General features: G+C 39.3%; 3 protein-coding genes across 3 annotated transcripts; all 3 read right to left on the bottom strand.

Annotated features, from left to right (window-relative positions):
• Positions 1-3,644: 3,644 nt before the first annotated feature.
• hoxa9a (homeobox A9a) lies at positions 3,645-10,475 on the bottom strand. Its single transcript, XM_074614584.1, has 2 exons — positions 6,464-10,475; positions 3,645-4,741 (listed from the first exon to the last, which is right to left on the bottom strand). Exons 1-2 carry the CDS (start codon positions 7,026-7,028, stop codon positions 4,497-4,499), a joined length of 810 nt encoding a protein of 269 aa, XP_074470685.1. The 5' UTR covers positions 7,029-10,475; the 3' UTR covers positions 3,645-4,496.
• Positions 10,476-11,126: 651 nt separating this feature from the next.
• LOC141755025 (homeobox protein Hox-A10a-like) lies at positions 11,127-17,948 on the bottom strand. Its single transcript, XM_074614576.1, has 3 exons — positions 17,655-17,948; positions 12,965-14,013; positions 11,127-12,136 (listed from the first exon to the last, which is right to left on the bottom strand). Exons 2-3 carry the CDS (start codon positions 13,845-13,847, stop codon positions 11,862-11,864), a joined length of 1,158 nt encoding a protein of 385 aa, XP_074470677.1. The 5' UTR covers positions 13,848-14,013; positions 17,655-17,948; the 3' UTR covers positions 11,127-11,861.
• Positions 17,949-18,705: 757 nt separating this feature from the next.
• hoxa11a (homeobox A11a) lies at positions 18,706-22,540 on the bottom strand. Its single transcript, XM_074614581.1, has 2 exons — positions 21,690-22,540; positions 18,706-20,359 (listed from the first exon to the last, which is right to left on the bottom strand). Exons 1-2 carry the CDS (start codon positions 22,342-22,344, stop codon positions 20,127-20,129), a joined length of 888 nt encoding a protein of 295 aa, XP_074470682.1. The 5' UTR covers positions 22,345-22,540; the 3' UTR covers positions 18,706-20,126.
• Positions 22,541-27,685: the final 5,145 nt, after the last annotated feature.

Here is a 27,685-nt window from a genome sequence, read left to right as displayed (position 1 = left end):
AATAATAATAATAATAATAATAATAATAATAATAATAATAATATACACTCACTCAATCATAGACTACACTAGTACACATCATATAATTTATTTTTTATATAACTATAAAATAACTATTCCGACAGAATGATTTTTGTTGGTTCGTCTTGCTTTTAAAAACAGTACTTACATACAATCTCGTGTTATAAAAATATATGTATTAAATATAATATATGACAATATCTTTTATTATATTTAACTTTTGTAACCGTATAAATAGCGTAAATAATCCACGATGTCCAGAAATATACTGTTTATTTCCTAGTAGGTCTGAAAATAATAGCTTTAAATACTATGTGCACTAACACTGGATTTTTTAGATGAAAATTTGGCAGAAATATAAATAAAACTTTTAAAAAAATTGCATTAGCGAATAACAATATAACGACAATTGTTATTGTAATTGTATTTAAAAGAATAAGGCCCAAATCATCCTCTAAATATTTTACTGGCATGATGTGACCTATAGGGTCCATAAATGAAAAGCATGCCTACAATAAAAAAAAAAAAAGATAAAAGACAGCAAATGGTCAGAAATACACTGTAAAAAACGAGACTACTATAACAAAAAATAAATGATAATAACAACAACAATAATAATAGACCCTAAATTTGTTATAATATCTGTGAACATTGCCAGCCGATTATATTTTGCTTATTCTAATTTAAAACAAAACCCTTCAGGAGAAAGTTAAAACAATTAAAATCTAAACTAATAAATGCAATGAGGAAAAGTGCTCATAGTAAATGTCTTTTAAATACATTATTAAATCTATTAAAGTTTTAACAACCCTGCTATCAAACAAGGTAACTAAGTTTCAAACGATGTGCGTCTATAAAGTTGTAGTCTATAAAAACATCCGACAAAGACAAACATTATACAGATATATACAGCTACAATCTGAGTGGAAAGCAGCAATCCAGCAGTCACATGTGCTGCCAGTTCAACACTGTTTCATTCTTCCCTGCAGAGCCGCAGGCTGAAACAAGCAGCTTCTGCACTGAGACTGTAAAATAGGTGTGAAATTATTTTTGCTGGACTCTTAAAATTGTTACTACAGTTTTGTTTCCCAGTGCGGGTTTCATTAGGGAGGAAGTGTTAAACATGTTGTGGAACAGTGTCGCCACCCTATGGTTACTTGCTGGTACTGCAGGGTGGTGGAGGCAGCAGTGCGCAGGCGTTTGCTCTTTTCTGCTGGGAATAGAGTACAAGATAATAAAATAATAATAATTAAAATTACTATCAAAAGAGTAACGTTACGTTTCCTCGTTGTGTTTTTAAGCATGGATGTCTTTAAGCAGACTTGTCCAGATGTATTTTTTTTTTTTAAAAAGCATCATCTATAGGCCTACCACTGCGTTTGAAAGCTAACTGCATGGCTTTATTGCTCCTTCTCCTTTTTTTAGGACGGTCCTAGCAAAGGAGCAAGAGGGCGGAAGGTTCCCAGGTAGAAACAAAGGATCGCACCCAAATGACCGTGAGTCCTACTCAGAGAATCCAATAAAGCTGATCATTTCCGCTCGGCCCTTTTGTCCAGAGAGCAGTCCCACAGAAAGAGAAGAAAAAACAAATGGGTGCCATTCTGGAAAAACGGCCTAATTGTGTCTGGACGGCCATAAAGCCATTAAAAGTGGAATGCCAGACAGTATATAGCAGACCAGGCGTTTTATTGCACTGTCTCTGGCCGAGCCTTTGAAGTTTGGGTCCATCTGCGTCCTCTAACGCGTCACAACAGCAACTCCAGTTTGGACTAAAGTCCGACTTAGCCTCTATAACTACACTGTAAACAATTGCTGTTAATTTACAGCAGGATTTCAACAGTATTAACCTGTTTTTGCTAAAAACAGTGCTGTTAAATTACGCTCATAGGCCGTTTTTTAACTGAACTATAATGCATTCTTAAAAAACATCACTTTACTGCTGATCAACCGTCTAAAGTATCATCAGTAACAGTTTCATGCAGTATTTTTTTTAATTCTGGGACCTGATCTGCGCATGTAAGGCTTGTACATTGTACATGCTTGGAAAATCAGTGAATTAGCTCTGTTCTTCACTCACATGTTGTTATGGTTTGCATTCTGTGCTTGTAGCCAGCTATAGACATTTTGGGAAAAGTGTCAACAAGTCTATTATAGCCTTTTTCCTAACAAGTGCCTTTAATTGTATTTAGTGTGACTATTCCTATGTCTGTAACCTGCTAAGTCTATTCATCTAGGCAAAAAATTATGTTTATTAAAATGTATGTAAAAAATACAACCTAAATAGTGCATTAAAACAAATCAGTAAGATAATGTAAAAGAAAGGTGAAAAACAGCTATATAATGTATCTTTAAACAGTAAATTAACTGTAAAATACTGTGCAATTAATAAAAAAAAAAAAACAGTTCAAACTGTATTTTTCATTAACAGTACAAAGCTGTAAATTTCAGCTACGGTATAATAATGTTAATTTTACAGTAACATAAAGGCAACCCTGCTGGGCGTTCTTTATTGTTATTTTACTGGGAAATTCTTAACAGTGTACCATAATCTACCAGTTTATTTATATGCAGTCCTTAATAAGAACTATAATGACCTAGTGGATCTGATAGAGACATCTTTGTCTCTGATTGACCATCACACTTATAGCAGCTCTGAAGCTTATAGCTCACATTTGGATTTGCTGATTCTCTTATTTTGTGCGCCAAATATTTCCAACCAACATGCAGAGACTTGAACCAGCCTTACAAAAGCAGAAGCCATAATTTAAGAGTAGTCTTTAAAACCTTTTGGGATGAAGTCACGTTGCCTTTTGCCTGGTCATATCTGAGCTGAACTGCAACACATCGGCTGCTGCATTATTTTGGGCTTCAGCTGTCGAAGTCCTCGATGTCTTTTTTTTGTTTTGTGTCCTCTCGCCTCGCAGCGCTTTGCACCCCATAAAAGGTTATAGCGGTAATTGTCTTTTATGGCTGTATACAGCTAACAACATCCTCTGCCAAGACGCAGCTCTGTCCCCAATCCAGAAACACACACGCACACACAGATATTCACCTATAGGTGTGTGCGTCAGTGAGTGAGTCAGTCAGTGTGTGTGTGTGTGTGTGTGTGTGTGTTTGTGTGCTATTTGCAAATTGAAATGCTTGAGAATATTTATTAAAACCTGTACATTTTTTGTTAATTTGCACCTATTTTCTCTTAATAATTGCTCAATTATCCAAATATATCTGTGTATTTTCAGTGTGTGTGTGTGTGTGTGTGCGTGTGTGTGCGTGTGAGTGAGTGAGTGAGTGAGTGAGTGAGTGAGTGAGTGAGTGAGTGAGTGAGTGAGTGAGTGAGTGAGTGTGTGCTATTTGCAAATTGATATGCTTGAGACTATTTATTAAAACCTGTACATTTTTTGTTAATTTGTACAATTTTTCTATTAAAATTGCTCAATTATCCAAACATATATGTGTATTTTCCGCGTGTGTGTGTGTGTGTGTCAGCAGTAACCTTCATATTTTGGCAAAGAAGCACCAGAAAATACTTCTTTTCTGCAGCAATAATTCGTGGAATATTATATAATATAAACATATAAATCATTTTTGATGTGAGGCCAGAATGAAATGATAATGCGCATGCATTCGCAGATAGGCCTATAATTTGTTTTATTTAATAAATAAAGTACAAATTACATTTGTCAACCAAAAAGTCAGACGGTCAGCAGACCGTGAGGTATTCAATAAGTAGCCTACAGTGTTTTATTTAATTTCCTCTCACTAACAAACATTATGTACTTTCAAAATGTTACTCCCTGAAATTCATAGTTCAGCATCTAATGCAAGCATATCTACTATTATCCGCCATCGGGGAAAAAAATAGGTTATTGTAGGTAGTTGAGTGACATAGGTAGTCAATCGTGTCGTGTGATATATATATAGCTTCTATAACATATTTTGCTTTTGTGTTTTAGCATTTTCAAGAGGTTTCTGAGGTCAACCTACTTCAAAAATGCAATGAGTCTTGTTTCTACGGCTCCAATGTTAGATTCAAACTCATGGTCATCAGTCATAGTTCTAAACAGTAAGGGAGAAATAACAATAAAAATTAATACATTTTTACAAACTATACGCTCAGGTTACTCCGAGATAGACAACAAATAGACCTATACAAACACACAGCTAGAAACATCCATACACAAACAAACAAACAAGCACAGGGACCAGGCCAACTAATACACTTTAACGAGGTATTAATTCAAAATAAGAAAAAGAACAAATACAAAAACGAGTGGGCACCATTAAAATTGTGCAATATAAAGGTAGTCGCATCAAACTGAAGCCCAAACATGCTGGTTTTTTTTACAAGACAAATAAGCCTAATAGCTTCTGTTATATAGAACAATAAGACAATGAGTTTTAAAAACAAGGTCCAGCAGAGTTAGGAGCTCCCACACAACACAAAGCTCACTAACAGCCTATATAACTGTAAATATCTAGTCAATCTCTTTCGGTAGGCCTTCTTTATTAAACTTCTTCATCTTCATCCTGCGGTTCTGGAACCAGATCTTAACCTGTCTCTCGGTGAGGTTTAATTGCCTCGCCACCTCGTACCTACGGTCCCTGGTCAGGTAGGTGTTAAAGAGGAACTCTTTCTCCAGCTCCAGGATCTGGTGCTTGGAGTACGGACAGCGTTTTTTTCTCGTGGCACTCGCGTGGAGCCAGTTGGACACTGGGTTATCTAGGAAAGAGTGTGGGAGGGGGGTGCATGGGACATTGGTGTGAGGGACTAGGTGTCGAGTGACCAAATGCAAAAAAAACTAAACATCACTCATAATTTGGGTTCAGACCAAAAAAAAAAAAAAATCTGATGAGAAGAAAAATGGCTACACATGTCTAACCGCATCCAAATATAAAACTCTCAACTAACGTTCACTTTAAAAGCTAAGCAAAGGTTATCTCATATAGCAATGGGGAGCTGGGCCATTAACAGTCCCCCCATAAGGAATATTTTCCTTTGTTCAGCTTCAAACATTAACACATTTTACAGACAAACGCACCAAAAGATATGCGGGTCATATATCTAATATTATATGCAGCTAAAACAGGTATTTCCCTTTAAAAACATATAGCTAGACAATATTGTTGTCTGTGCGTCTATGCTGATTTAAAAACATTAAAAGCATAATGCTTATATGGTGTTATTTTTCTACAATAAACAGTTTTCGTGATTTAGACAAAGATATGCCTATTTCAAGTTGGACACTGGGTTATCTGGAAAAAGTGGGAGTGGATGGGTGCATGGGACATTGGTGTGAGGGACCCAAACGCAAAAACAAAACATCACTTATAATTTGGGTTCAGACCAAAAAAAAAAAAAAAAAAAATCTGATGAGAAGAAAAATGGCTATACATACACATCTAACCGCATCCAGATAAAACTATTTCTCTCAACTCACGTTCTCACTTTAAAAGCTAAGCAAAGGTTATCTCCACATCAGATCTGCTCCCTCTACAGAGTCCTTCAAAGCAGCACAGCTCAAGACCCACCTCTTTTCTTTGGCTTTTGAATGTACTTGAATTGTGATTACTAATTGGCCTTTTTTATAATGCTCATTATAACATATCTTTTACTCATGGTTTTTTATCTTGGTCTCTGTCTGTGGATATGTGTGAGATTTTGTTTTGCTGTCTGCTCTGTTGACCTGTTTTTATTCTGCACTATGTCTGTAAAGCAGTTTTGGTCAGCTCATGTTGTTTTAAATGTGCTATAGAAATAAATTTGACCTGACTTATCTCATATAAGCAATGGGAGCTGGGCCATTATCATGGGAAGAAAAATGGCTATACACTGGTCTAACCGCATACAAATATAAAACTATTTCTCTCCACTCACGTTCTCACTTTAAAAGCTAAGCAACGGTTATCTCCGTATCAGATCTCCTCGTTTGTTTGGCTTTTGAATGTACTTAAATTGTGATTACTAATTGGCCTTTTATAATGCTCTTTTACTCGTGGATTTTATCTTGATCTCTGTCTGTGGATATGTGTGAGATTTTGCTGACCTGTTTTTATTCTGTTTTTATTCTGCACTATGTCTGTGAAGCACTTTGGTCAGCTCATGTTGTTTTAAAATGTGCTATAGAAATACATATGACTTGACTTATCTCATATAAGCAATGGGAGCTGGGCCATTATCATGAGAAGAAAAATGGCTATACATGTCTAACACGTTTCCAAATAAAAACTATTTCTCTCAACTCACGTCCTCACTTTAAAAGCTAAGCAAAGGTGATCTCATATAAGCAATGGGAGCTGTGGCCATTAACAGTCCCCCCATAAGGAAATGGCACGTTCAGAATGGCATCTGTTCACACGCGCACCTCCATCACGCATCCTCACAGCTTTATGCGGTATAAATAGTAGACTAATAAAACATTAAGGACTCCTTGCAGCCACTTACTTGGATCTAGAGCCGGTTTCTCTTCCACTTCCACGATCGTGTCCACCCCTGCTGCCTGTCCGGACAGTGCGTCCTTTTCCACCGGAGATGCCACCGTCGCCACCGTCCCGTTGGCGTAATCGGAGAGCAGCAGCGCGGTATGGGAACCGGAGAGCGCGCCCGGTGTCAGACCCTCCGGTTTGATTCCGTAGTGATGCGTCGTCGTCGGTAATCCGGCCATTGGAGGCAGGGAACCGGACATAGGCTCCAGCAGCCACGACTGATAGCGGCCATCTGTGTCCGCACCGACGGGCCCCTGAGGATGCCCATAGTGGTGATGATGATACACGGAGGAAACGGTGCCCGGGAATTGCGCAGGGACGTGGCTCCACGACGGACCGAACACCGGAGGTTTGGACGGGAAAGTGCAGGTCCCGAGCTCTCCGTGGTCACCGATGATGGAGGCCGGTTGTCTCGAGTGCTGCAGCCCAGGACCGGAGCTGTATCTCGGCACAGAGAGCTCCTCAGTCTCGGGCAGAATGAGGGAATCGACGTAGTAACTAGTCAGTGTTCCGGATGTCGACATGGCAAGAATAAAAATCACACGTTCACATGTACGCAGTCATACATGCAACAAAAAAAAAGTACACACACACACCACACACATGTATACACACGCAGTAAACCTCACAAAATAACAATGTGGAGAAATCAAGTAGCAACTTGGCCCCACAGAGAACTACAGTGGGCTAGTAATGGAGAGACAGGCTGCCATGCCATTGGGTAGCAGACACACACGTGATCATAAAGGCTGAACAATAAAGGATAAATCAATCCCTTTGGTCATTAAATACTCACCCGCTCTCCTATAACAACCTCTAGTTTTTAAAGCTATAAGAATCATCAGGATGTGAGTTAGATCTGTTATCTGTGAGAACTGAAAATATGAATGAAAAACATATTTTTACAGTATCTTATCCTGCTTACTGCTGTTAAAATCCCTTTCTTGGTTATCCAAAAACGATACAGTATGTTTTTTGGAGGCCTTATTTTACGAGCTACTTTATAGGACACGTAAGCACCCTACCATTGCTGTTCACCAAAACACATTGCTTCTTTAATACAGTGGTGGCCACTGTATTAAAGAAACTCAGCAGCACCAAGGATGAAACAACATCTGGATCTCAAATTACAACTATACAAATTACATTTTTTTTTTAAATTTTTGCTCCTTTTCGGCTCCATCAGCCATCCTCCAAGTGTCCGTATATTTTCTTTGTTCAGCTTCAAACATTAAACACATTTTTACAGACAAACTCACCAAAAGATATGCGGGTCATATCTAATATTATAGGCAGCTAAAACAGGTATTTTCCTTTAAACATATAGCTAGACAAGATTGTTGTCTGTGCGTCTATGCTGATTTAAAAGAATTAAAAGCATAATGCTTATATGGTCTTGTTTTTCTATAATAACCACATTTCGTGATTTAGACAAAGATATGCCTATTTCACGTTCACCGTATACGTTTTAGTATATTTGACAGGAACAGTGAATATTGATAACATTACGGAAAATAGGCCATAAATTTGCCAGAAAGGCTAATTTTCATCTGTAGTTTCCGTTGCAGGCAATATTTAATAATATAGTATGTTGGGGCTATATCTCTAACATCTAATAATCCACATTACAGCATATTCAAGAATATAATGCAGGAATATGGTTGAAAAAAAAAGCAATGAACATGATTATTTCTTTAAAATTGATTTTATTTTGAAATGTTTAATCAGATTAACAAAAAGAAAAAGGACAATTTTATTTCAAAGTTAGTTGCAGCTACAAACTATTACTGGTTTCGGCTATAATTACGCTGTAAAACTACTGGCCTATATAGAACAAATAAAACAACATAATTTACTGGATACTTATGACTGCATGTTATAAAATATAAAATAGGTGTTTTACAAACTGGTCACATATTATGAAATAAAAACATAGAAGACAATAAATTAAAATGAGAAAATAAAACTAGATAAATGTGTTATTGGCGCACTGAATTTGACTTACGATAGCAGAATATTTATTAAATATTTTTCCAAATAACATTAACGGCGGATCCCGGTTTCTCCTCGCTGAACACACCGTTTAACGTGCTTATTATTTACACCGCCGTTATCACTTGTATGAGCCTAAATGCTGCCATCATCACCGCCATCAACAAATTAGCTCTAATGCCTGCTTGCAGCCAGAGCCTCGGTGTAGCGTTACACTTAAATAGAGCTAAAAATACGCCTAATGTGGTGCTTGTGGTTTCCTCCTTTTAAAATGAAATGGTGCGAGCAGTGGCGAACACCAGGAGACAACAGCACATTTCAAATAGATGGAGTTGAGACTGTGACTATAAAATAAAGAGAGATAAATTAATTAATACAAGAGTAAGGAAATTGACCGATAGAAGCGTTATAATTAAAATAAATTAATATTTTGTTGAAATTCTAAACTTCAAATGGCACAAAAAGCATTTAGCTGAAAATATATTGATGTATCAAAATATTAACAATATACTAGGAATGTATGGATATTACAGAAATGCATTAATAACTTAATCTCAATGTGGATTTGCACACAAAATGTGGTATAGCTCTGTGCGTAACGTCCACAATATCCTATAAACACATGTATCACAATATTAACAATATACTAGGAATGTATGGATGTTACAGAAATGCATTAATAGCTTAATCTCAATGTGGATTTTCCCACAAAATGTGGTATAGCTCTGTGCGTAACGTCCACAATATCCTATGAACCCAACTCCAACTTTAAAATAAATTGATATCCACTTTATTTGTTGAAATTCTAAACTGGCACAAAACGCATTTAGCTGAAAATATATTGACGTATCACAATATTAACAATATATACTAGGAATGTATGGATATTACAGAAATGCATTAATAACTTCATCTCAATGTGGATTTCCACACAAAATGTGGTATAGCTCTGTGCGTAAAGTCCACAAGATCCTATAAACTCCATATTGCAGATCCCGTCTATACAAAGCAGCAACCTTGAGTTCTTGCACATTAAGCTGCGTGTTTTATTTATTACCATCAAATAAACGAGAGAGAGAGCTTGGCCAACACCCCACACAAGGCCACAGGCAAAACTCAACACGCAGGAATACTCTCCACTATTACATTTAGGAAAAGGAGCACAGGAATTAAAAAAAAAAGCACAAGCTGTCCATAATAATGTGCATTCTGGTTTTCAAGCTATATCACGTCGCTGGTAGTTGCACTTTATTTGACCAACAGACATCAAACAAGCCGTGGGGGTAAAAAGGGAGCGCCTATTTGTGCACTAAAAGTTAGAATAGACAAACACCTTCAGAGGAAGGGAAAAGACGCCACTATGCCAATGGCTCTCTCAGGCTGTAAACCTAAATCAGGGTGTTTTTTTCACCCAGTTTACCGCAGGGGCTATTCACTTCTTTTGCCTTCTGCAGATAACAGCCTGTCTGGCGGATCTAAATATCGCCATAAAGCCCTTCCCCTCCTTTTGTCTGAGCCACTATATTGCGCAGCGGAAGCATCCGGTGTCTCGTTGCCCACGGAGGTCGCTGTTGCCCCATTCACCTTCCACTTCATCTCCACTGCAGTGGTCGTAACCGAGGCCTTGTCTGGCGTGTCTGCGTCACTACTACTCACGGAAAACACTCACGGCTTTACCCTTAATCCCCCAAGTCCACGACGCATACTGCAGCTCAGCTTTGATCACGTTGAAATTCAGCACACATGCATGTGTAAGGCTCATTTTAACGACAAGCAGAGAAGTCTAAAGAAACATTACAGGAGACAGGTTAAGAATATAGCCTCGAACACAACAGTCCAGTCAAACCACTCCCTGGTTTATCAAGCAGGGAGTTTTTTTTAGAACATGCTTCCAAAAAACACCAATTTGCATCATCCTTATCTCCCTGATTTGCTTTCCTTTTTTCTGTTTTCGATGTGTGGAACTGGGGCAATTAAGACAGTTTCATGTTGCAGCGTTAGAAAATGGACCCCAACAACATGAAACTACCTAAACCACTCGACCAGTCGATCAGGGGGCCTCAAAGTGAAACACAATCAGCCAATTTCGTCGGTCCAGTCATCAAGTGTCCAAAAAAAACGTCTGTGTTGAGAAAGTACAACTGTTTTCGGTGCAATAAGAAGGAGCAAAATGGGGCAAATTCACAATGATAAATGGACTTACCCGATCCTTGAAACGTTAATCCCCAGAGCAGTATTCCCAAACTAAAGCAGGAGGTAATGTTTTATCCACAGTGTATCTGTACAGTTGAGATTTGTAGCTGAGAGCCAGGCCTCCTCTCAGTCTGAAAGGCTCTCCCACGACTGAAGCAGCTCTTAGAGGAGAGGGAGAAACCTCATATAGCAGCCAGTCATAAAACTCTACAATAGCCGGCTGGGCATGCAGCTAGACGGCTTACAGCCTAATATCTTAATTATTTCCGACGGCCATTACATTAGCCTCGAGAAACATTCCGGTTCACAAAAACTAGTGAGTCTCCAGCCCACATGGATTTTGGATTTCAAACAAAGCCTTTTTTCCTGTTTATGTATTCTTTGACTGAATAAATATAAAACCCACAGTACAAACATACAAGCAGCTACTCCTCAAATGCGAGCTGATAATTTATTAAGCATTACACAAAAAACACAATGTCATATGTACACAAAAATATACAATAAAAACATTCCTATTTCACTTTTGCGCACCGTTTTTCGTGTAAAACGTCCTGATTAAAGATTCAACTCATACATTTAGCTCGTACATATAGAATAGGCCTATATCATGGTAGACTACATCTAATGGTCAAAGGTGAATTATTATTATTCCCTTGGTGGTGATACATGGGCATTATATTCCAGTGGTTTTAAAATTGATATTTAAAAAAAAAGAAAGTAAAATAGGGGAACTTTATATCATGCAATTCCAATTAAAATAAATTCATATTTGTTTGGCTAAAGTTAGAGAAAGGTTATTGAAAGGGGAGTGGGCATTTTAAGCCACCTTCCATGGCACTATGTGTTTTACTATAATAATAAAAAAAGAAATGCGTTGCTTTAAACTCCACTGACGACACTATCCAACCATACGACAGAAGTGACAGAAACAGGTCGACAACACAAAAACACAAACAATCAAATAGAAACTCATAACATTCATTTTTTTCTCCCCCTTTTCTCAATATAGCTCAGAGGACGATGCATCGACTTTTAAGCGTGTCTGGAAATAAAACCCCACAGTGAAATGAGTCATTATGTGGACAGAGTGGTGAGGAAGGGTGGAGGGTTTGGGTGGTGGGAGGGGATGGAGGGGATTATCTTCTATTTCATTGTGATCACCTTGTTCATCATGAAAATCCGTAGTTGGAGGTGAGCTCCCGGATCCTGTTCTCCCGCGTCATTTTCTTCAGTTTCATCCTGCGGTTCTGGAACCAGATCTTAACCTGCCTGTCCGTCAGGTGGACGCCTTTACTGATCTCTAGGCGGCGCTCTCGGGTCAGGTACATGTTGAAGAGGAACTCCTTCTCCAGCTCCAGTGTCTGATGCTTGGTGTACGGACAGCGTTTCTTCCGGCCGCTTTTCGCTGTCAGCCAGTTGGCCGTGCTTTCACTTTTTGTGTCTCCTATAAAGAAAATGCAAAGGTTTTACGCACTGCATCATGGGGAACCGTGAGTGTGTGTGTGTGTGTGTGTGTGTGTGTGTGTGTGTGTGTGTGTGTGTGACAGAAACAGAGAGAGAGAGAGGGTCTCTAGGAGTGTGGTTGTGTTTGTGGTTGTGTTATACACATATTATAGTAGCCTGTGTGTGTGTGTGTGTGTCTTATGCGTAAACTATGGGTGCTTTGTTTGACTCATCATCATTATAAGTAATGGTATATAGTAATAGTTTGAAAATATTATATGACATTTTACACCAATAGTGCAGTGAAAAAACATTGTATTAGTGTCATATAAATAGTGAAAGAATACAAAGACATTATGGTACAGAAAAATATTTTAAAAAGGCCTACACAAATACATGTAGTCCTATTTACGCGTACATTTTACGCAGCGCTCAAAACAAACACTGGCTAAGGCTTATAGGTAGTTCAAATGTATTAAATGGTATGCATGTATTTGAAATTAATTTCTTAATTATCCATTTGTTTAATTAAACCAAATCTAGCTTTTCCCCTTACATCATTGACTCCTTTTTTCAATTTTACGCATAATCTTTCGCTGTGTATTCATGCACATATGCATTAAATAATGTACAAATACTGTAAAAACTTGGAGACTAAAGACTTACAAATGCAAAGTTTCCACACCCGTGTCTCGACTTGTCACTGCAAGTCTAACCAGTCAAATAGAAACTTCACAGGTGCCATAAAAAAAAAGCCTACCTGAGCTGCATGAAAACAGAAAAACAACAGTGCATGACCACACCTATGAATGATGAACTATATGCTTACCTTTAGTGGTCTTTGCTGGACTCTCTTTTTCATGCTCTTCTGTCTCGTCAGCTGAAGACGCTTCTGCTGCATCCGAGGACTCGCGTGCCTCCTCGTTCCCCGGTGCAGCGCGAGGAATCTGTCCCGAGGACACCGTGGGCTCCTCGGTGTTCCTCCTTTCTTCCTGCTCTGCATGCGCCGTGGCTGGAGCAGTTGCAGTCGGTGGCGTACAGTGGAAGCGAGCAGCAGTAGGAGCAATGGGGTGTAGGCCAAAATGAGCATGGGAAGGGTTCGGCTGGGGGCCGCTGCTGTTGTAAAGTTTATGAGAATGTGCGTGCGTCTGAGACAAGCGGAAGTAGCCCGGCACAGGCACTGAGCCTTCGGTAACTGTGCAAGAAGTGGAGCTGAGGCCGGCTGCTGTTAACCTCGAATATGTCAGATCTTCCGCGGTGGACGCTTTAGGGCACTTCGGCTGCTCATACAGGCAATAGGTGCTCTCTTCCTTAATATTCTGCGGAAAGGAGGAGCAGGGCGCGACCTGGGGACCCACCAGACCTGGGTGCTCTTGGTCCATCCGACATGACCTCTGCGCGTCCATCCACATCTCCATGCTGGACATGTACGCGCCAGAGGAAGAAGAGGAAACCATATTTTGGGTCCCCACCACCTCGTTGCGCTTACCCATACCTGGGAAGTATCCATAGTTGTGTAGTCCGTAAGGCACTTCTGTAGGCACGCACACCGCCGCGCTTGCGCTCCCTGCGTAGTGACCTCCGGAGCTCTCGGTGCGGCCACTGATCAGAGAGTCCACTAGAAACGCGTTTCCTGACGGGCTGTCCGAACATGACATTATTGTTGTGGTGTATTTTGGCGAGGGGAGAAGATAGCCCTTTCTGGCTGACATTTCTTGTGCAAAACATGCTGGATATGATTAGAGGCACCCCCCCTACCCCCCCTCCTTTCTCCACCGTGCAGGACTAGTAAAAACCAATGGAAATGCTGGAAGATGGGTAGTCCCCTCCCACTCTGCTGCTACGTAGCACAGCCAGGAGCGATATCCATCATGGTAGCTGAGTGCAGAGAAAGAAAGAAGGCAGCAGAGCAATCAGTGTGTTCCCTCACCTCGGCTTATTGCACCACCATTATAGAAGTATAGAAGGGGCGAGGTCCAACATGATGCAAAGTTTAAAAAATACATATTTATAATAAATAATAAAGCATTTCATTAATTCATTCTTTAAACAAGCTTCAACTTGTCTGAAGCACTGATTGCTCCTTTTCCTGTATGCAAATAAAATGTAACCACAAAGCTCAGCTTTAGGTGCAGCACAGTAATCACAGTATCAGATTTATAAAAATCTCAAACCTCAAGTCAAACTGGTGGAAGGTAAAATAAAACTACAAAGAAATCCAACTTTTTTCGTTGTAAAATGCACTAAAAATACTGGTTTAGATCAGAATCAGAATCAGAATCGTGTTTATTGCCAGGTGTAAGAGGTATACACTAGGAATTTGCTTTGGTTTTGTTGGTGCAAGTTAAACAGTATAATAACAAAAGAATAGATAAAAACGTTAGAATAAAATAAGAATAAAAAAATGTAATTTCTACCAATATACAATATACAAAATAAGCTATAAACAAAAAATAAACTAGATTGAGTAGATATGGCCTTATCAAGTTAAAATAATATATATATAGGGCTGCAGAAGCCGTCAACAACGACACACAATAACAAAGCAATGGGGACTTAGAGGTAATAAAGTGTGTTTAGAATTCGCCTTTAGCGAAATGACTTGGCAAAAAGCCGTTTTGGTGCATCCTCTAGCCTCCAGACAGTCTGAGCTCTTCTGCACTAAAAGCAAAGACTACTGTTGCCTGAAGATAGAGACTAATGTCCAATATACCTTGTTCTTTCTTTATGTACATGAACTGTCTGACGTAGACATTGTATGCTGCTGTTCATTGTTTACATATCACACCTATAGGCAGCTGAACAGCTAGATGTTTATGTTAACTAGTGTTCAGCTTTGTTATCCTTATTTTTTTTGCTGTATGTCTACTTTATGTATACATACATTGAGAGCAACAAAAAACGGAGTCATATTTATTGTATGTGTACTCATACATGGCCAATAAAACGGATTCTGATTTTCGTTTATTTATCGTTCCACAGGCAAAGTCTCTGAAGTATTCAATATCAAGTTTACAAACTTGATCTGTCTTGTTGTACTCCTGAAATGACTGTATTACATCAAACATAACCAGTTTAAATTTAAGATATTGAACAAAAATTGGATTATGTAAAATTCCTAGAGATGAACCAAACTATCCTCGTGCGTAAAAACGACGGCAAAACCATTCCTTTGTCACCAGTGATCAAATTAAAGCAATAAAACGTACAGTAACGAAAAAAGGCTTTATAGAACAAATAATAGGCCTAATGTTCGACGAATAACTGCCCCTTTAAAACATTAAATTCTTAAAATACCACATGTAATAATATATACAATAACTTCCTTTATTAGAGCCTATTAGGTACTGGTATTCTCTTCGTGATATATAAAACTACTGCGCATATAATTTGACATTTCACAGTAAAACATTACACTATTTTTCACAGATGTATTTAAAATTGGGATTTGTAATAATTATGGTTGTATTTCTGTTTTTTTTCCTCTAATTAAGGAAATTAGTTCATCTGTAAAACAACTGGTCATTACGCATAGCACAAAAAGGTTAAACCTGCGTGTACTTTCGTTCAGAGGTTATAAGAACAAAGACGGTTATAAGAAAGGCTGATAAATAGAGCTAAAATACATTTAAAAAAAGAAAATCCAAACTGTGCTCAGTATAGAAAATTAAATTTGTTAAACTGCCAAAGTATTGATCACGTTCGCTGTGCAAGGGAACAGGCACAATGTGCCACAGCACAGCAGACATAAAGCTTGCACATACAAGTCATCCTGTCGGTCCAATTTGGGGCAATAAGGGCCACAATAAAACTCTCCTTCCATCTCGTAGTGTCCTTGGCCATGTGCACTCTATTGCTCTCTCCAGGTTGAAGTTAATCTCGGCCAGCTTTGCCATTACCAGGCCCAGGTGGCCGCAATAGCCCCCCGGGTTTGTTTGCAGCCTGTTGTACTGCAGCGAGGAAAATTTGGGGAGAAATTCATAAATTGAGCCCATTTAGGTTTTGGTCATTGACAGCTCATTTATGTACACTGGCTTAGATTTTTAGCGCGTCGACTGTGGACATTTGTCAATCTCTGCTGCTCAAAACGCACATATATCAAATGACTTAAATGACTGGAAGCCTGGTTGGAGGTTATTTATGTATATATGAATACAACACAATAATCTATTTAAAAAGGGGAAAAAAATACATGTTGTAGAAATATTTAAAGTAAAGAGCTTTTTTTTGCAGTGCGGTAGTTTGAAAAAGACAAAGGCCGTGCGCTTGTTCAGTAAATTCACCAAAAAAAACATAAACCAATTCACTACAATGCTGACCTACTAAATAAACACAAACAGCAATATAGGTCCAAAGTCTGTGTACTCTTCCACACAGTTCCTTATGGGACATATGAGCCAGTAAAGGAAACTAAATACATCAATTAATTATGTGTGCCCAGTATTAAATTGGTTTGGCCTGCACACACTTCATGGTGTTGTATACTGGCATGGGGGCCTATCGATATCTTTGTGTTACAGTTATTAATTGTAGCTATTAAATCTTCATTTTCACAGCTGCCCGGCTATTATATCCTCAAAACAGTTCACTCTGACCACTGGCTTTGATCCGGCCCATATAAGAGGCCGTTTGAGTCGTATCATGTTCGTCTCGAGTGCAGTTATGAACAATAATGCGGGCGTTTTATTACATCCAGCGGAAGCATTTATTTTTCACGAGAGACAAAGGAGAAAGAGACGCATTAAGGTTCAGAATAGCCACTCGGACTGACACCGAATAGCCTCAACATAGCGCAGCTCTGTATCTATGACAGGAAGGCAAAAGGGGATCTGATCACAATCACATCGACTCTTCTAATAGCAGCTCGCATCCACTTGGCACGCACAGAGAATAACGTGTTTTTTGGAAGGACGTCAAATGTTGTTAGTGGGATTCCCTTTGAAGAAGAGGAATGAGCATACAGTGCCAGCTGTTGCATGTGTGTTTTTTAAGATGAGCATGCATTTATAGCACGAGAACCATCTGAAGAATGAAACATTTTGTTTTGTATCCAGCAGCCGCTGCTGCTTACTGTTGCATCGTTACAGGATACTGACTGTATCCATTTTTTTTTTTTTAAATAATAATTAAGACAGACTTTTTTTTCCCCCAAATCCAAAACATTTGTGGTTTAGACATGGACTGGAGTTGCAGCAGATCTCTCCAGGTACAAGCCGGCCCATGCTATATACTTCAACCATTAAAAAAGCTCCAAGCTCAGCAAAATGAATAGCACATGCAAGCATGAAGGCTTGGCACAGATGTGTTGCCTTATTAGGGCCCCCAGGAAGACTTTCTCTACCGCACGGCCCAGTGAGCACCAGACAAATGTGGAAACTAAACACAAAACGACTCTCATCTTAAACTAATCCTCTCATGCAAAGAGAAGAGCGGACACTCTGACTGTCTGTTCTTGCAACAACAGATCTATCTCATCAAGCTCCCAGGCTGTGTCCACAACAACAACAACAACTTTTTACCTGCTTTGCATTGGAGTTGAGCTTTGAGACGACTACTAGATCCACGGCCACGGACATGACATTGGTACCCAATAGCGCCGCCCGGTGGTGGAGGAGAGTCTAATCCGGAGTAGGAGCCATCCACTAGACTGATTCGAGGTGGATAAACGATACGAAGCCTCTCAAATGAAGTCGACCTAGTGAGCAAACCAGAGGCTGTCTTCCTCTCCGTCCTCTCCTCTCGCCTCCTTGGTAACACAAGTTAATAACCTTGGGTCTCAGACGGTTTATTGCACTGCACTCCAATTGTACAAATGCCCCAGACTCAGACAGCTTTTATGGCCGCGTTGCTGCGGCAACGGGGAGGATGTCCCGTAATTAGGGAAACGGAATTCCAGCGCGCTGTAAAGAGGATGCGCGAGGCAAGGCCGGACTATGGCAGAGAGAGAGAGAGAGGCAACCATAAACTTCAGCCTAGCCTCTCTCCACCGCGTTTATGGCCCTTTTGACTGTCATATATGAACGCCAATGCGCTGCGGCTAGCTCCCATAAACACAGCGATAACAACAGCAAATATGGCGACCCTCGCCCAAAGGAGACTGTTGTTGTTGGAACAGTGTTTCCAAAAGCCAATCAGCTAAAAATGACAGCTTGCACACACACAAACTACATACAGTGAAATAGAAACGAATTGAAAATATAGGCTACATTGCGAAATGCTGAATGTTTGGCAACATTAATTGTTATAGAGATAGATAAAGGTGGATCTATAAGCTATCCACACAAAGATTTCCTTCAGATGGAATGCAAGTTGTAAATTATCTTATATGGCTCAAAATATTGAGACAGGGTTCGAAATTATTGCACAAATAAAAGCACAATATTTGCGAGCACAATCATTTCTTTTTAGTTGATATCTAGGCAATATTTGATCCATCTAATCCCATAATTAAAGATTTATGATTCTTCTAAAACATTTAACAAGAATCGACAGCTTCATTATTTAATTTGTTACTTTATTAATTTTTAAAGACTGAACATAAAAACATTTTTTTAAGTTTGCACTGTGTGTGTGAGTGTGTGTGTGTGTGTGAGTGTGTGCCTCTATCAGGTTCCTAATTTGCATATGAGCCATCAAATCTGCTGCACTTCAGCGATTTTTAATTGTTTGCAACATACCAAAGCACCTGCTTGGGATAAATCTATTGCAAGAGTGAGTTGAATGTGTTAATTTCGCGTGCGTAAAATGGTTCCACATGTGCGTAATTTTCATTCACCAAAAAAACAAATGCTTATGGGGGAAAAACAATGACCACGCAGAATTTTTTTTTTTTCAATGATCTTTTCATTTGTTTTTTATTATTTGGAAATATAGTATAATACACAATAGTTTGGGCATACCAAGCAATTGATTCAATGCGATGACCCTGACCAGCCATGCCCTGACAGCACACTTGAAAATGCAGCTTTTTTTAAATCTTCTTTTAGACTGCAAGTACCAAAGGATCACGAAGTCATGAAAAAAATATTCTGTTATGCGTATCAATATGAGACCGAAGAGGCCCGCAGCGTATATACCTGTGTGAATATGTTGGGCGTGTACCTCAGTGCAACTCCACACGGATCCAGTGGGCGAGCTTATCTCTCTGGTTTTGGCCTGCATCATCAATACTCCACTGATAGTCTCCAAAAAATCGAGAAAGGACAGCATGGATTTGGGTTGTTGAAAGATATACGCAAAATATAAATACTTCCAGTCCTCATTGTGCAGGCTATAACAGGAAAAGCTCGTTTTGAGGTCAGCCCAGACTCGACACGGAACAGCCTGCTTGTAATAAAGGACTTTGACTTGGTTTAGCCGTGGTGGCATTAAAAGGAGATAGTAAACGAGTGGGTTACAAAATAAATAAGCACACAAAAAACAGAAACACATTACATTCTCATCCGTTCGGACTCATTATTTGGTCACACCAATATATATATATATTTATATATATATTCAGTTATTAAAAGTCACATCATCCTAAATAGATCCACCACTTTTTCTGGTTTTAAAAAACAGAAAGAAAGTTTAAACAAATCTTTTTTTTGAGTACAAAATACACTGGGTGAGTCAATTAGTGACTTTCTGCCCGCGTGAAAAGGGAAATAAAGAAAAGGCGTCTGTGAGTCACAATAATATTAACATGGGCCCTTGCAAGAGGACAAAAATCCGTTTCTACATTTTCCTCAGAAAGTGAGTCTGAAGGGCAAACCCAGAGTCCGCAGACTGACTTAATTGATGCTCTCTCTCTCTCTTTGTGGGTTTAATTCAGATCGCAGGATACTGTTGTCCTCGAACTTGAAATTAACCATCGAGCAGTGTTGTTGTTGTCGGCCATTGTGGTACACAATGTACACAATGTACACTGAGGAGAGTCAGTCTGCCTGTAAACGCAGTCAGTCCCACAGCAGAGGATTATACGGAAGCTGTGACAGAGGTCGTGTTGACCCCTAAAGCAGAGGGTTGGACGTGTAATATTGTAATCTATCTCTGTTCAGTTTCTTCTCCTTCATGCGACGGTTCTGAAACCAAATCTTCACTTGTCGGTCGGTGAGGTTGAGCATCCGAGACAGTTGCAGGCGTTTCTCCTTGTTAATGTACACACTGAAAAAGAATTCTCTCTCAAGTTCTCTGATCTGATATTTGGAATAAGGGCACCTTTTCTTGCGGGTCCTCTGTCCATCTACAGAGGGCACAAAAAAAGTGTGTCACAGAAATACATAAACATTTCAAATTAGCCATTTTACAATAAGATTTATACGGGCATGGAAGTTGCCCAGATTATACGCATGAGCGGATTCCCTCTACAGTAATAGCATATTTCCTATAACAACATGTCAAGAGTCAAATATAGTGATATTCTATTACACTGCAAATTCTAATCTAGAATTCGAAAATTCTATTCTAGAATTCTAAATTCCATTACCAAACCATTCGTGCTGGTTCACTACACAAAACACTTTGGCTTTGACCTTTTATTTTTAGCAAATCAAAAGCTCGTTTTCAAACATTAAGTAACTAATACAGAAACAGGAAAACGAGACCGTGTTGCATTAGACAGTTTATATTAAATGTTAGATTTATAGAACACAGAAGGGGGAATGTACAAATGGGAGTCCCATAATGACTTTAACACAGGAGCTCATGTGTGCTATACACCTTAAACCAAAACCCTCATTACATGCATGTGCTCCTTTTAACGCTAAGAAACCGTGAAACAAGCACGTTTATAAATAAAACATGGAATTAAACACAGGTCTGTGTAAGAATTCACATTCATAACTTGGGTGTTTTTTTTCTTTTTACATGCAAGTGCTCTTTTAACGCTAAGAAACGTTTAACGTTGGTTTCAAACACTTGATTTTAATGAGTTTTGTATGATATTATTCCATGTATTTATTTTGCATTCATGTTGTGGCGTCTGAAACTTTAATTATGTTTAAATGCTGCTGTCTTGGCTTTGCCGGGTCTCTCTTGCAAAAGAGATTCTTAATCTCAATGAGTATACTACCTGGTTAAATAAAAGGTTAAATAAAATAAATAAATAAAATAAGAAACCGTAATGGCTTTAACACAAGAGCTCATGTGTGCTACACCTTAAAACCAGAACCCCTCATTACATGCATGTGATCCTTTTAACGCTAAGAAAACCGTGAAACAAGCACGTTTATAAATAAATAAAACATGGGAATTAAACGCAGGTCTGTGTAATAAGAATTCACATTCATAACGAGGGGTGCTTTTTGGGGGAAAAAACGTCACAGAAAGTGTTACAGGAAAAAAAAACACCATGTCTTTTCACGGCCAATTTCAATTCCAAACACGTGATCCTGCAGTTTATAACAAAGTTTTGTTGGGGGGTGGTGGTAGGGGTGGTGGTGGGGGGGGGGTCTACAGGCCCCCTCTCTATAAACCTTATATGCTTATAAAACAGCATATAAAAATTTTAACAGCAGCGCGCAAGATTGCAAAACTTTCTCTCATAACCAAAGGGTGCTGACTTTAATACGTACTGCTGCTGCTGCTGGATTTCTCCTCATTGTTGCCGGAAGATAAGTGCGGACTGCTCGCCTCCTCATCCCGGGACTCCTTCTCCTCGGTGTCCTCCTGTGCGTCCTCCTGTCCAGAGCCAGGCTGCTGCTGCTTGGTCGCCGTTTTGTAGTCATTTGTGGAGGAGCTCTCCGACGCGTTTCCATACGCAGTTTCGTAGAACTGGTCGAAGACTTGTGGCAGAACGCCATTTCTGCCCACGTTCCCGTAGAAATTGGTGGCAGCAGCAGCAGCAGCTGCAGAAGAGCCTGTGTGGTGGTGGTGGTGGTGGTGGTGGTAGGGACTGTTTTTACCGAACATGTCTCCTTGAGCAGCCGAAAGACAGTCCCGGTGCACCATGTCCTCCGCGCTGTGGTTGTGGTAGCCGTGTGGCAAGTTGCTCCGGTGCGGCCATTTACCGGACGCTTCAATGGCTGCATAGTCCCTGAACGTCACCTCTCTGACGGGCTGGACCTGCGGCAGGTTGGAGGAGTAGGAGTATGTCATGGGGCGAGTGGAAGGGGTCTGGGACAAAAATGAGGGAAGACCGGAGAAATCTGCACCAGCAGACACGTAGTAAGTGCAGCTGGGCAAATACATGTTCGATCCGACTGGGACCCTTTCGTCAAAATCCATCATCTCGTATATAGTTCACCCGCTTGCTGCTATAATAATAACTCTATGTTGGAGGTTTGATATTCCTCTATAGCCGCCCTCCTGAACATGGCTCTCTCTGAAGCGACGCGCCTTCTTGCTTCTTCTTTGAAGCAGGTTCGCTAAGCAGAAATTTTGGAGACGTAGGCTGACGTGGAGAGCACATCTCTCCATCCACTCCACGGAGGAGGAGGTCACGTGACTACGCGGCAGAAATTGACAGATTTTTCAGGCTGTGTGCATATGGGTGTGTGTGTGTGTTTGTGTGTGTATGTGTGTGTGCGTGTGCGTGTGTGTGTGTGTGTGTGCACGTGTAGGAAAGAGAAGGAGTGTGTGTAGGAGTGTAAGACACATGACTGCTATGTGTCCTAAAGCTTGGCATTGGTGGTTTATTGCCATGTAGAGCTTAAAAATGAATTCCTTAACATGCAAAACAAAGAAAGAGGAAGAGAGAACTAGAATTGAATTATGGTGGTTATATTTTATCAAAAATATCAATATCAATTTCCCAGATGTTGTGTTGTGCTTTACTACACTATCTGCCATGGAAAGATTTCTGTGCGTAATTTGAGCTTATTTCTAGTTTTCCTTGTTTTTAAATGATGTGCACAATACGGACAATAAAAACAATTCTGCAGAATAACTTGTCCGAAATCCTACCTGACAATAACATTAACTAAACAAGCATTACTGTGCATAGACAGCATGAAAGATTTCCAGGCTGTGTGTAAATGTGTGTGTGTGTAGGAAAGAGAAAGAGTGTGTGTAGGAGTGTGAGACACATGACTGCTATATGTCCAAAAGCTTGGCATTGGTGGTTTATCGCCATGTTGGCTTTAAAAAATGAATTCCTTAACATGCAAAACCAAGAAAGAGGAAGATAAAACTGAATTATGATGGTTAAAAGAGAGATTTCAATCGAAGCTTTATCCAAAAATATCAATATCAATTTCCCAGATGTTGTGTGCTTTTCTACACTTATCTGCCATGGAAAGATTTCTGTGCGTAATTTAAGCTTGTTTCTCCAAGTTTTCCTTGTTTTTAAATGATGTGCGCAATACGGAAAATAGAAACGATTCTGCAGAATAATTTGACCCGAAAATCTTTCCTGACAATAACATTAACTAAAAAAACAGCATTACTGTGCATAGACAGGACATGGACCTTAATTGGAGGAAGGAGACAACCATCTTATCTCTGAAGTCTGCTTTTAGAAACCTCTTAGTCATCATCATTTGGTGGTTTTACAACATAGCATTTGGCCTAGTGGGCATTTGGTTATCAGGGTCATGTTCAAAGTAGCGGCTAATGTTTCAACTGGCTTTCAGCCTTGTGTTAACACCAGTATAACAAAGACCAAAATGACATTTTGACAGAATAAATACAGGATAAAATTGTAGTGAACAGAATACAAATGCATTTAAGGTAAACCCAGACAGTGACATGTTGGTGGTCAGTGAAACCTTACACCAATAAACTCATATTTTTAAATTGTAACGTTTAGATTAATAGATACATTTTATTATTGTGATAGTTTGTATTTCCTTGTGAGTAACAACAATAAACATACACCGACACACGGTGTATTTTTATTGTTACTCACAAGGAAATAGATCAGAGGCTCACTGAGAAAAATGCTCAAGAATTATCAGTCTACTTCAATAGCCAAACCTCTTTAGAATAATAAATGTATTCTATTTTTGAATTACCCTCGTTTTACTGCTCTGTTTTTTCTGATATGAACACTTAATGGATCCAATAACAGCTCCAAAAGTCGCACGTTCAAGCCCGCTCCATTTTTACGCACGGCTATTTCTTTACGTTTCGGTGTAAATATTTATTCAAATGTGCGTCATCCAGCAAGAAGACACATTCCAGAAATTTACAATAATTTTTTTATGTTTTGATGACTAATAATTTCCATCAGAACACTATTTTTTGCTATTTATTCCCATGACGCATCTTTAACGACATTTGCGTAAATCCCATCAACATACACACAAAATCAAAGGAGAAAAACATTTCTAAACGCATCAAGTTGTGCATAATTTTTAAAATACCTGAAGCTGTTTCATAGTTAAAAGCTCGAAAGTGTATGCAACATTTTCTTCAGTAATCCATTAAAATCCTGATTGTGAATAATTTAAATATTTTAAGCCTATAAATTGTCATATAGGGATTTGCAAATTATTTTAGATTAAATGGTTTACTTTCTACTTGAAGCTAAATTAAGATAACACATTTAGTAGTATCTGTTTAAGACGAAGGGAATTTCTTCTATTTGATTTTGGTAAACATATCACAGAGCACATTCCCTGGCTCTCAGCTCGGAGGCCACCGTGGAGCTTGATTTGGAGAGACTGCAACCTGACTCTAATGTGCTGTGAATGAGAGACCTGAGCTCGGATTAAGACCTGGAACCCACAGCCCGATGTGCACATGACGATCCAAAGAGGGCTCCTGATGGCACATGTGAAACACAACCTTAAAATATCACACACACTAAGACTAACTAACGCCCTGTGAGTGTATCAAAACAGTGTAAAAACATGCAGTCCGTGCTATCTATCCACCGTCCAGTTTGCAGGCCATTTTATTTGGATAAACTGCAGGGACACAAACAACGACCACACGCTCCGCCTCTCAAGTCAATCCAGACAAATTCTATGACTTGTGCTGAAGCTTTTAAGCTGTAATTGAGCACAGGATGCCCAGGAAAACCAAAGCCAGCTCTGGACAGACCTGCGTTTTTATAGCTGCTATAGTATTCTGCTGCGCTTTTTTTTTCTCCCCCTGGCCAGACAGACACCACAAAACAGGCCAAGCGTGATAGGAAGTCGCCACCTAAACACGGACTCAAACTCCAGCAGCTGAGGATTTTTTCAACGACATGGAAACATATAATGTCTGTAAACAACTAAGGTAAGAGTTATACTTACAAACAAATAAGACCTTTTCTAATCTGAGCAAATGTCAACTACATAGAAACATATCATGTCTGTAAATAACTAAGGTAAGAGTTCTACTTACAACAAATAAGACCTTTTCTAATCTGAGCAAATGTCAACGACATGGAAACACATCATGTCTGTAAACAACTAAGGTAAGAGTTCTACTTACAACAACCTTTTCTAATCTGAGCAAATGAAAAAAAAAATATTCCAAAAATAGAGACAAGCATTAAACATTAAAGCCACTTGTAAGTCAAAATGTGTTTTGTATTAAAGGAAGTCGTTGTGCTGATCCTCTGACCATCCTGCTTGTGCGGCTTTTTGGTCATCAAAACAGGCAGTCTGGCGCTGCGTAAAAGCTCTCAAAGCCAAAGCTTTGTCTGTACGGTCGACTTCAAGTTCGGGGGAGGGAGAGGGTCCTTTACGGAGAGCAAAGGGCCCACTGTGCCCCGGATGGACTTCCTTTAATTGCTTTTGCATTTACGCATGGCTTTAGGTTACAAGAGTAGTCGATAATGTGAACCTGTAACTCTGAGCTGCAGAAAAAGTCTAATGAACTTCACCTTCGCACTAATAGTGCATCATGAGAGATATTAATGCTCTTTGAATTATTTATCTCTAAAATAGTAAACAACGGATAGTAACTCATACCATTTTGGGGAATTGCTCTCATTAAAATTAAGAATTTGTGTTGATAAGTTGATTTTATGCGCTTTTACGCAAAGACAATATTCAATTTATATCCAATTTTGGACAAAAAAGGAAACATAAAACCTAAAAGATAAACATTAATGCATGGTAATAAATGACCAAGAGTGACTATGCAAGATATCTGATATGGAGATAGAGAGATATTCCGTGTGTTTACTCACGGAACAATGTTTTCTTAGCCTTTAAGTCAAGAGAAGAGCTTTTATTCCTACGTTTCCTGCTGTTTTCGTACTATAGCGCACAACAAACAAACACACACACACATATAAATAGACACATGCGTCCTTTGGATTCAGTCAAACACTTAAAACCAAACAATTATATCAATTCACAGATTACAACACAACATATTTGACTTTAAATTCTTTAACTTCTATCTTGGAGTGACTGGTTTTATGTCAGGCAGAGAATGCGACCCAGACAGCCCAACCAGTCTGCCATAAAACCTTGTTAGACAACAAGTAAACAATCAATTGTGGGGAGGATCTGAAAGTAAAGTTTAACGCCACGGCAGGTATAGGCCTGTGGGCTGTAAAGCAGCCTTAAATAGGCGCATTCAGTGTGTTTGCAAAGAAACCTCCTGTAGTTTAGGTCTTCAAGTGAAATAAAAAGCCCAGAGCTTTAGTACAGGCTGGTTTTTGTTTGCATTTTATGGTGGAAAAATGGGCCACCACACCTGCGTCTCAAAGCATCCATTGACTATATTCTTTATCTCAAAGTGAGAACACCGAGGCCGAAAAGATACACAGGCAGTCTGACTATATAAGGAGACGGGTACCAACTGTGAACCTTTTGATGCATACACTATTATACATGCATTCAAACATCACAAAATACAACTTAACTAAGCATGGGGCGTTATAATGGCAGTGGTCATAGCTACAACCAAAACAAAACTATAGGCTGAGCAAATGAATAAATGTTCAGACAAAACATCCATTCAAAATCTAAATTAATGTGTTTACCAACTGTGACCTTTTGATGCACAAACTTTTACACATGCATTCAAACATCACTAAATACAACTTAAGCCTGGAGGTTTATAATGCGCACACAAGGAGCAGTGGTCATACAGCTACAACCAAAACAAAACTGAGCAAATGAATAAATGTTCAGATAAAAACATCCATTAAAAAATCTAAAATTAATGTGTTTACTTGTGGTTTTTTTTCCACATTATTTAATTCTTTTGAAGTGTTTTTGAACTTGAATTGGTGCATGCTCTTATGTTCAGCTGTTATGTTGCTGGTTGCATTGATACGAGTCTGGATTTTCTAGGGGATTATAAAACCATCGGGCTGAAACATGAAACTATCAGAGCCAATAAACGAGCAGGAATAAAATATAATCAGTAAATTTGAACCTGATTCGGAGAACAACTGTTGATTTATCCACAGGTGACAGAAATGTGGGCCGACAGCCGATGGCGACGACAGACGACCACACATGGGCCATGCAGAGAAACTGACCAACTCCACGGTCAATGGGAGCACCTCTGACTCTCCAGTGGAGACCATGCAGGTCTGCTGCTGCAGACGCCTCGTTTCCCAGGATACCCTCTGCAGGCTGATCCAGCAGAGTGACAAAAAGGACATAAACGGCACTTTAGTGGGGGATAAATGCAATTTTACAAAGAAAAAAAAGATAGAAAGGAAAAGAAAGAC

Source organism: Sebastes fasciatus, chromosome 17, assembly GCF_043250625.1.
Source record: "Sebastes fasciatus isolate fSebFas1 chromosome 17, fSebFas1.pri, whole genome shotgun sequence".
Lineage (NCBI taxonomy): Eukaryota > Metazoa > Chordata > Actinopteri > Perciformes > Sebastidae > Sebastes > Sebastes fasciatus.
The sequence above is the reverse complement of the archived record's forward strand: the minus strand, read 5'-3'. Positions and strand labels throughout refer to the sequence as shown.

Excerpts from the sequence above, each read along its gene's own strand:
- hoxa9a (XM_074614584.1), bottom strand. The coding sequence starts at position 7,028 with ATGTCGACATCCGGAACACTGACTAGTTACTACGTCGATTCCCTCATT. Across the intron at positions 4,742-6,463 it reads GAAACCGGCTCTAGATCCAA|ATAACCCAGTGTCCAACTGG; the intron begins GTAAGTGGCTGC and ends ACTCTTTCCTAG.
- hoxa11a (XM_074614581.1), bottom strand. The coding sequence starts at position 22,344 with ATGATGGATTTTGACGAAAGGGTCCCAGTCGGATCGAACATGTATTTG. Across the intron at positions 20,360-21,689 it reads GAAATCCAGCAGCAGCAGCA|ATGGACAGAGGACCCGCAAG; the intron begins GTACGTATTAAA and ends TGCCCTCTGTAG.
- LOC141755025 (XM_074614576.1), bottom strand. The coding sequence starts at position 13,847 with ATGTCAGCCAGAAAGGGCTATCTTCTCCCCTCGCCAAAATACACCACA. Across the intron at positions 12,137-12,964 it reads TCCAGCAAAGACCACTAAAG|GAGACACAAAAAGTGAAAGC; the intron begins GTAAGCATATAG and ends TTTTCTTTATAG.